The sequence below is a fragment of the Eurytemora carolleeae genome, unplaced genomic scaffold (genome assembly GCF_000591075.1).
Source record: "Eurytemora carolleeae unplaced genomic scaffold, Eaff_2.0 scaffold66, whole genome shotgun sequence".
In the NCBI taxonomy this organism is placed as follows: Eukaryota; Metazoa; Arthropoda; class Copepoda; order Calanoida; family Temoridae; genus Eurytemora; species Eurytemora carolleeae.
Genome location: NW_019396101.1, coordinates 158,668 through 169,142, shown reverse-complemented (window position 1 = coordinate 169,142; position 10,475 = coordinate 158,668). Strand labels below are relative to the sequence as shown.

The window sequence follows — 10,475 nt, the reverse complement described above, 5'->3', positions numbered from 1 at the left end:
TTGATCAAATGTGTTTTTATTATAGGATCAAAACAATCTGAAAATTGTTCAAATGTGTTTTTATTGTAGGATCAAACCAATCTGAAAGTTGATCAAATGTGTTGTTATTATAGGATCAAAACAATCTGAAAGTTGATCAAATGTGTTTTTATTATAGGATCAAAACAATCTGAAAATTGATGTATTGGATTTGATCAATATAGTCTGCAAAGGTATTGAGTCTTTGTCACGAACTCTTATCTCAAGATCTGTTTAACCCTATGCAAGATAAATTGATTAAATGTGTCTGATGTGAGCAATGAGTTCTGTAAATTGTTCCAATGTGTCAGATTGATCAATATTGTCTCTGATTTAATCAATGCTTCTAAAAATTAATCTTATATGATCAATAACTCTGAAAATCTTACCTCTGGTTCGTGTTCTTTACTGTCCTTGTCATACCCAGCAGACTCACTAAAAATATATCATATATATATAGATATATATTTAGTTTGAGCTTTTTTAATCAATCTACAATTTTCAAAACTGGGCAATAAAGGGTATATCGTTCACATTTTAAGTGACCCTTCGTTTAGAAAACAAGAACAAACAAAAAACCTGACCGAATCCCTTTTGCGGAGAAGTTTCAGTTCGTGGTGACAATATATTCTCAAAATACTTTTGGTAAAAAATCAGTAATAACGTTTCATGCTTTTTGCTCTATACTTTTACATTTATATCAAACAAGATGATTTTTATGAATAACAATATTATTTCATAAAAAGTCTGTAGAAGTAAGATTGAAATGTCCTATTGACAAGGATACCCATAATATTTTTAGAATATATCGTCAACATGGAGGTAACACTTTATAGTTTATTCTGCCCTCATCAGCAACCTTACAAACAGTATACTTTTCAGGGAATCCATAATCTTGATTTATATTGCTTTATTCCGCTTTATTCCACTTTATTCCGCTTTATTCCGCTTTATTCCTCTTTTTTCCGCTTTATTCCCCTTTATTCCGCTTTATTCCGCTTTATTTCACTTTATTCCGCTCATTCAAATCTTATTTATTGTCTTTAAAAGTTAATAAGTTGAGTGGTGACATATTTAAAACTTTATAATGTAAAATTATAAATATTCCTTTCAAGTATACAATACACACGTCACAGAGATGAAAATATTTGAATGAATGAATTAAATTGAACAAGGTAGTTCAGAATTCAACAATCTTGTATTTGATGAAACAAAACTTTTCAGATTTTCTAATCTTCTATTTAATTTAGTTTTGGAGTTTCTGAAGTGAATCAAAATTAGCAATATTTAAAAGTTTTCGCGTCACTTTTCTGTTAAAATTAGTAGTTTATCACTGTTCAAATATCTGGTTTAAAGTCTATTTTGACAAATTATATTACCAGAGAAATTAATCACCCTTCTGTTTACCAGACACATAAACATTTAATTGAATTACTTAAACTGAATTTTACTTATTTTAGCCAGTAAAACATAAATTGAGGGTTGACCAATTTTGCCTACATAACATCCAGAAAAAGTAGCTGTACACAATTTACAGTCTTTTGGGATGAAAATGTCATTTTTCACAAATACTTATTTAGCGGAATATTGTATAATATAGATATTGGCGCGGCACAACAAATAATCGCATTAAAAAATAGCAATAATTTGACATTTATATTAGTATAACTTTCAGGGTATGACTATTTTTTGTGTTGCTGAATTATCAATTTGTTGAAAAGATGATAAGGACTTTGTTAAAACATTTTATCTTTTCTTATAAGTTTTGTGAAAGCTTTGATACTTTGCTTCATTTGCACTCCTTGCATCCTCTTCTGTTTATTTGAAAGTTTACTCAAGTATTTGTCTTAATCACAGAGACTATGTATAGACCCTGCATATACATACAAAGACTAGATATTATCTGCACATACATACACAGACTAGATATAGACACTGCACATGCATACACAGACTAGAAATAGACCATACAAATACATACACAGACTAAATATAGACCCTTGTATGCATGTCCACAGTGCACATTCATACAAAGACTGGCACATTCATTAACAGACCAGATAAATACCCAGTAAATAGATTACAGACTAGATATACAGTTTAAATTTTGACAGTGGTTTATATAGTGCTGAGTCTAAATTAGTCTGTGGTTAATTTAGTACTGAGTCCAAATTAGTCTGTGGTTTATTTAGTGCTGAGTCCAAATTTGTTTGTGGTTTATTAAGTACTGAGTCTAAATTAGTCTGTGGTTTATTTAGTGCTGAGTCTAAATTAGTCTGTGGTTTATTTTGTGATGAGTCAAATTAGTCTGTGGTTAATTTAGTGCTGAGTCTAAATTAGTCTGGAATTTTTTGTTTTGTTTTGAGTCTAAATTAGTCTGTGGTTTATTTTGTGATGAGTCTAAATTAGTCTGTGGTTTATTTAGTACTGAGTCTAAATTAGTCTGTGGTTTATTTAGTGCTGAGTCTAAATTAGTCTGTGGTTTATTTAGTGCTGAGTCTAAATTAGTCTGTGGTTTATTTAGTGCTGAGTCTAAATTAGTCTGTGGTTTATTTAGTGCTGAGTCTAAATTAGTCTGTGGTTTATTTAGTGCTGAGTCTAAATTAGTCTGTGGTTTATTTAGTGCTGAGTCTAAATTAGTCTGTGGTTTATTTAGTGCTGAGTCTAAATTAGTCTGTGGTTTATTTAGTGCTGAGTCTAAATTAGTCTGTGGTTTATTTAGTGCNGGGGGGGGGGAAATATGATATTTTTCTTGCAATCTAATTTAATAAGATGATAGAGGATTTTTAAAACACGAAAACTAACTTGAGCTAAGAATGTCGGGACCTTATAAAATCGGTCCAGCCGTTTCGCCAGCTATAGCTAGAAGAACTGCTGTCCCTGCTATATACAGGATAGGAACTATACTTACTGTATTGCTAGAAGAACTGCTGTCCCTGCTATGGTGATCAAGAAAACTGCAAACATCGCGAAGCTGATGAACTTGGTTTCGTTGTACTTACTAAAAAATGTATTTAATTACGGAGCCTCAAAAACATGAAAAAGAGACAAAAGCGAGGACGGGGCCCTGATATGCTTTATAGTCTAGCATTTCAAGATTTGGTTAAACTTTTAAGAATATGCTGATAACGGACCCGTACTCTTTTTTCTTAACATCTTTGCAACCTGATGGCGTAGACTTTTAAGTTTTCAAACTTACAGGGTGAGGTTGCAATTATTTAGTAAAACTATTTACTTTAAAACACCTCAAAAACGCATCTTGCTTAAATGTCGTCTTTAAATCTACAATTTTATGTATATTTGTTACCTGGGGACATGCCTGGCCATGTAACCATAGAAGGTTGCAACAATAAGAAGTATTATATTGAATATCTGTGTAGTAAACAGTTCCAGTATAGAAGTATCACAAACCTAGGAGATTGCAACAATAAGAAGTATTATATTGAATATCTGTGTAGTAAACAGTTCCAGTATAGAAGTATCACAAACCTAGGAGATTGCAACAATAAGAAGTATTATATTGAATATCTGTGTAGTAAACAGTTCCAGTATAGAAGTATCACAAACCTAGGAGATTGCAACAATAAGAAGTATTTTATTGAATCTCTATGTAGGAAACAGCTTAGGGATTGAAGTATCAAAAACCTAGGAGGTTGCAACAATAAACAGTATTTCATTGAATATCTGTGCAGTTCAAGGAAAGAAGTATCACAAACTTAGGAGGTTGCAGCAATAAGATTATTTTTCTACAAATGGAGGGCCATTCACTCAAGTTAATTTCATGTACCAGGCCGAGTTTTAGGAAACTAGAACAAACTCTGCAGTACAAAAAATCTATGTAAGGCAAAACTGGACGGTAAACCAAATGAATCATCCCTTTCTAGTGAATGGAATTGAGTATTATAAAATCTTACGCTACTTATTTGCGGATTTTATCCTGTACACAGTCCATTTGAATAAATGATTTAATATTTTTAAGGTGTTTGAATTTCTCCCGTAACCCCCTGGAGTGCCTAGAGAGCCTAGAGAACACAAATACAGAGTTGGAACTTCATCAATCATCAATTTACAGAATAAACAAATATTACCAGCCTGATTTTCTGCACAAAGGTTTCCAAGCGAACCTTTTGCAAACATAACAGAGAATATACAAAATCAAACACTACACAATTAAAATTATGTAAATATATTCCTAACAGGGATGTTCTCCAATTTGAAAATACACATACTATCCCAATTGTTGGTGTTAGTAACAAATTTAAAAATCTAGACCAAAATAAAATTGTGTGTCTTCAGTAATTAGTTTAAAAACTCCGAGTATGTTTCACAGTGTCAGTTTAAAAGATTGGGATTGTTTTACTCTTTTCATTTTCTCTTTCTTACATTGTTTACCTGTATATGCCTATTAGCAGGATAAATGTGTATAACTACACCGTGCGTGTTGTTCATACAGTTCCCAACAATTACTTTATGTACAAAATTACATATTTATTTCTAACTGTACTTAGTATTCAAGAATATTGTAGATCTTTTATTTACACTCATCTATATTAGGCTAAATAAAAAACCTAAAACTGTTTTATGATTTTTTTATAACAAAGTATTTTTAAAAATTGAATTTCTAAAGAAAAAATAAGATTTGGATTGGTACTATGTTGCAACAATCGAGTTCAACTTTGGAATTGAATCTTGCCACAAACTCAAATTTTCTATTTCCTATATTTTAACCATCTGATGGTACGTGTTAGAGATGTCAACGATAGTGTAACGTAACGTAAAATGTACGTTTTTGTACGTTACGTTAAAATAATGTGTAACGTTTGGATATATTCTATATAACGTTAACGTTAAACGTTAACGTTATAGGAGCTCATACCTAACGTTAACGTTAACGTTAGAGGAACAAACCCCCAACGTTAGCGTTTTGTGGTTATGTAACGTTATTTTTCTAATATCTACAACTTGTTTGACCATAACGCAAAGAAATGTTTTGTTTTCATGGGGAGCTTGAAAGTCTAACGTTTGAAAAATTAATTGTGATTTGATTGAATATCGTAACGTTTTTCAAAATTCAACTTATAAAAAGTGTAATGTTGTAGAACTAAAAAATACATTACTGTTTATGAAAACGTGTTGAAACGTTTTTCCTTATAGTATAATGAACAATTCAACGTTTCAGAAATGGTTTATTATTTTAATAATCAGGAAACGAAAGTTTTTTTTTTACAGAGTATAAATTTCAATAATGTAACATATAACAATTAAAAAAAGTAATTTTGTAAATCAAAAAGTTTCATAACTTTTCTCTGAATAGTAATACTAATTTGATTAGTCTAACGTTATATATATGTCTGATAAAAATATTGTTTATAAAACGTTAGGCTATGAGGGCTGAGTTTTAATTTCAAAAGTATAACAATAATTCTGCCAATTGAAACATTTCAGAACGTCTCTAATCTATCAATGTAAGAGATTCGACTGATGATTATGACAGCAAAGAATAATGGTTCAAGTTAAAAGGAAATGAGTTTATGCCACAAACTCTAATTTTCATATACTACACCTTTGCAACCCGATTTCATAGACAATTAATATGGAAATATATAAGGTTTAAACCATCAGGTTGGAAAGATAAAGGGATTAGTATATTTGACAAAAACTAAAGTGTAAATGGTTTTTTTTTGTAACAAGCTATTAGTGAAACTTCAAATCTTATAAATGTTTCTTTTGCCAATGTTTAATGAAACCCACTAAAACTCTGGACACGGAAGACGACATTTAAGAAATTTTACATGCATTTTCTGTTGTAAAGCAAATGATTTACTAATAGCAAAAAAAATCAACTTATTAAGTGGAACGGTTCTGTGAACAAACACAATTGCTGGGTTTCATGTTTACTTGACTAATTGAAATCATAACTTTAGTTGGTGTGGTTCATGTTTTTGGTTGAAAAATTTAGAAATGTAGATATTTGCTAAAATGCAAAAATATTTTATCATTTGGAAAATGCGTGTTGTTTTATTCATCAATAGATTTTTATGAAACTTTAGAATAGAATAAAAAAACTGATATTTTAATCGATTTTTAAAACAATAAGAAAAAAATTTTATAAAATTTTATTTCGCGTTGTTTGTGTTAAAAAGTTTAGCCTTTGTCTTACTTTATTTGATATTTTTTAACCCCAAACATTGAATCCAGAAAACATTTTCATTGTGGTTTGTAAACTAAAGCTAATGCCTCTTTTTTACTCACTTTGTAAGTAACATAAAAAAAACACAAAAAGAACTAAAAATTCGCCATAAATTATAATTTTCTTATATAATATATCTTTGCAAGCTGGTGTTGTAGACCTTTCATATTTCATACTATGACTTCTGTTAAATAAGAAAGCCTAAAGAAATTGAGTTGTTGTCGTCACAAACTTATATTTCTAATCCTTAGACCTTAGATATTTCGAACTATGAATTCTGTTAGATGTGTCCCAAAACATGTCTATTTTTAAGCTCGTCAAATACACGATGATAATTTCAAGTGATCCTATATTTAAAGAGGGCCAAATTCGATTTCCAATGGAAACGTGTATACCTTTATCTTATTGATGATTTGAAAATACCAGCGTTTTCCTATCTTGTAAATGTATGCTGGACATGCCACTCCATAAATGGAAGGTAACTTGAAATTACGTCTCTAGTCCCTTTAAGACACACCCTTGAGTTGAAAGTCTAAATCTAAAAACTTACATTCACAAATTTTGAAAACCGTTAAAAATAATAATTTTATAACATCTTTATATTGCATATTCTTCTACACATTCTCTAAAAAGGTTAACAACAACAGTAACATACATAATACAGGGTGAGTAAAAAAGGGATTAACAACACTATAGTTTTTTGCATGGCATATTTTATGATGAAAAATACTAAAGTAGGAATATAATTATCACGGAAAAAATCTTGTAATGCTTTCATTTGGAAACAATATTATTTTTAATGAAGTGTAATGTAAGAAACGTTAAGGATTGAACATTTTATTACAACGCAACGTATAGAACATTTTTTCAAATCTTTCCTATAAACGAACGGAATAAAGAGTTTTGATTGTCAGTTGTAAAAAGTGTAACACAAAAGTTTTCACAATAACGTTTCGATAAATCGTAACGTAAGAAAAGGTGCATTTTAGTAAAATTTCTAAACGTAATTAAAAGAGTTTATATTGGAAAAGTTAAGATAAAACGTAACGTTAACAAAAAATATTCGTTGCACTGAAATGCATTGCAACGTGCAGAACTATGCCTAAATGATGTTTTATTAAAGCAAAAAGTTTGTCACCTTTTAGTTTTCAAACCAAGTGGAAGTGTAACGTAAGGTCTCTGAAAATATTTACCTTGCATGAAAGTGGAACGTTAAAAAATTGTGGTTATATTACTAAAGCTTTAACGCAACGTTGGGAAAGTTGTTTAAAACGGGAAATGCAAAAGTGTAACGGAGCTTACTTTTTTTCACTAACATTTACTAAAGCTTAACGTTGTATAAGGTATTCAAGTGCAGAAAATTCATTACGTAACGTTACTCTGTGCCATAAAATTTCATCATGTGCAACGTAACGTTTCAAACGTTTATACTTTTGATGAACACTATCGTAACGAAAGCTAAAATCCAGAAAAATCAAAACGTTGACATCTCTAACGTGTAAACCTTTGTTATTTCAAACTTAGATATTTAGCTAACAAAATTCATAGTTTGAAATATCATAAGGTCTATAACATTAACTTGCAAAGATATAGGGATTACAATATCTGAATTTGTGGGAAAATTCAATTCCTTTAAAAAACATTACGTTGTATTCTGCAATTAAGGCACTATCTATCTATCTTATAAAAGACATTTAACCCAGAATGATACATTGCTTATCAATGTATTTCTTTAATATAAATGTAATATTCCTATACAAAGTTGAAGAGCAATGATGACTGTTACTGCTGCTATCTGTAGAGTTTTCTGACCAAATATTGCTAATCTATCCTGCAACTAGGAAAACATGATAAATATATTACTAATCTATCTTGCAACTAGGACAACATGATAAATATATTGCTAATCTATCTTGCAACTAGGACAACATGATAAATATATTGCTAATCTATCCTATAACTATAGCATAGGAAAACATGATAAATATATTGATATTCTATCCTGCATCTATAGAATAGGAAAACATGATAAATATATTGCTAAACTATCCTGCAGCTATAGAATAGGAAAACATGATAAATATATTGCTAAACTATCCTACAACTATAGATATAGGAAAACATGATAAATATATTGCTAATCTATCCTGCAACTATATATATAGGAAAACATAATAAATATATTGCTAATCTATCCTATAACTATAGATATAGGAAAACATGATAAATATATTGATATTCTATCCTGCAGCTATAGAATAGGAAAACATGATAAATATATTGATATTCTATCCTGCAGCTATAGAAAAGGAAAACATGATAATTATATTGCTAAACTATCCTGCAGCTATAGAATAGGAAAACATGATAAATATATTGATATTCTATCCTGCAGCTATAGAATAGGAAAACATGATAAATAACTTTAAAGTTTAAAGTTTTCATTTAATTATGAATTTTAAATGATAGATAGTTTTTTAATTAATGGATGCATCAGTTTGAGAATACGTTTCATCCCTTTTTGTAAAATTTCAAAAAGAAAAAAGAAAATAAAGACTTGAACTAATAAAAGCTCTCCTTCGTAACAAAAACTCTTTTTAAAAACCAGTACAAGCGAATTTCCTCTGTCAGACTTCACATGTCTACATCTTTAATAAAAGACTTGTTTGTACCTTCGAGCAGATTAAACTTGACTGAAGTTGAAGATGTCCATCCTGATAAAATCAAATGATCAGTTTTTAAGGAAATCTTGAAAATTTTAAGTATTTTTGTTTAAAGAGAGTGTTTACAGAGATTTAGACAGCTACAGTTAAACACTAAATATTAAATACATCCACAGAATTTTTGAAATGTCGTCTTGACAATTTTTCAATAGGTTTTATACTATATTACGTAAATCTCAGTATTTGCGAAAATAAGTAAATAGCCATGAATATGCGGGAACAGTTTCATAAATCTCCATATGATCATTAATTAAAAAACTAAATATCTGCAACATTCCATTATCAGAAAGTGAATAATACGACATTTGATAAATTCGTTCGATGCTTTTAATATTTAGGGATTAACTGAATAATAATTGTGAAACGCATTAAAGACTGGATGGACTTTGAAATGTTTCTATTCCTATGCCTTTGTTTTACCTCAGAAAATCATGGGTATAGAGAATAAAGAAAAAGAAAAAAAGGGAATATAGGGGAAACTAAACGGAGAATAAAGAAAAAAAAAATACAGGGGAAACTAAACACAGGAATTTATTTTAAAATGTAATTCTTTGTTTTCAAAGTTTTATGTACAGTAAACACAATATATAAGAGGACTAGGAATACAATTTATTTTGAAAATTAAATCCACTGAAGCAGAAAAATAGAATTCTCACTACTCACATAATGATAAATGTTCAATATAAATATTACAAATGAATATTGGTATATTGGTCTATATGCAATATTATGTGTAATGTTTATCATATCTTTGCTATAATTGTTCTAAACCCAATACAAACTATACAGAAGGAGAAAGTAAAATAATTAAAAATTCAAAACAATTTTGTTCTTCTCCATCGCTCTTCATTAAGAGGAGTTATGACTAAAAAACATAAAATATTTCCATCTTACGTGAAATTTACTTTAGTCTAATTATAATTGTATTTATAAAAAGCTTGTATTAAACGAATGTTTAAAGAGACAGGCCGGCTCTGTATGGTAGTTGAGCTGAGTATGCAGTGTTGTGGAAAAATTCTTTAGGATTTATTTGAGACGTTTTCAGAATTGTTTTTTAATTATTAAATAACGACGACAAAAAATGTAAACAAAATTATACAATAAACTAATTTGTTGTTTAGGAACAGGTTGAGAAAATAAAGATTAACTCTTATTAACGAAAATAAGTAATCTTATTCAATTATTAGTTTCTAAAATCTCTATTTAATCGCAAAGATGTTCTGCAGATTTTCTGGAATTTTTATTAAAAAGACGACATCTGAAGAATTTGAAGAAATCTGCGAACAAATTCATAGAAAATAAGAAATTCAATATAATGATGAAAAAGGAAATAATTAATTCTAACTTCGATTTATTGACAAATTTCTTTTGAGAAATATGTTCCTAAACATAACATCTAATTAGTTTACTATAGAATTTTTACTATATTTTTCGTCGTCGTTATTTAATAATAAAAAAAACCGATTTTGAAAACGTACCCACCCAAATTCATGATTTTGAACGTCGACTTTCCACTCAAGCTCAGGATTTACTGATTATTAAAA

At 29.2% G+C, this 10,475-nt stretch overlaps 1 protein-coding gene across 1 annotated transcript in view; it reads right to left on the bottom strand.

The window, feature by feature from the left end:
* LOC111694972 (metabotropic glutamate receptor 1) overlaps positions 1-10,475 on the bottom strand; it is a 39,557-nt gene that overhangs the window by 4,815 nt on the left and 24,267 nt on the right. Inside the window, exons 20-25 of the mRNA XM_023464073.1 lie at positions 8,881-8,922; positions 7,961-8,045; positions 4,411-4,484; positions 3,326-3,429; positions 2,930-3,019; positions 408-453 (exon numbers count right to left, since the gene is read on the bottom strand). Of these exons, the coding sequence (XP_023319841.1) occupies positions 408-453; positions 2,930-3,019; positions 3,326-3,429; positions 4,411-4,484; positions 7,961-8,045; positions 8,881-8,922 (441 nt within the window). The remainder of the gene's footprint in view (positions 1-407; positions 454-2,929; positions 3,020-3,325; positions 3,430-4,410; positions 4,485-7,960; positions 8,046-8,880; positions 8,923-10,475) is intronic.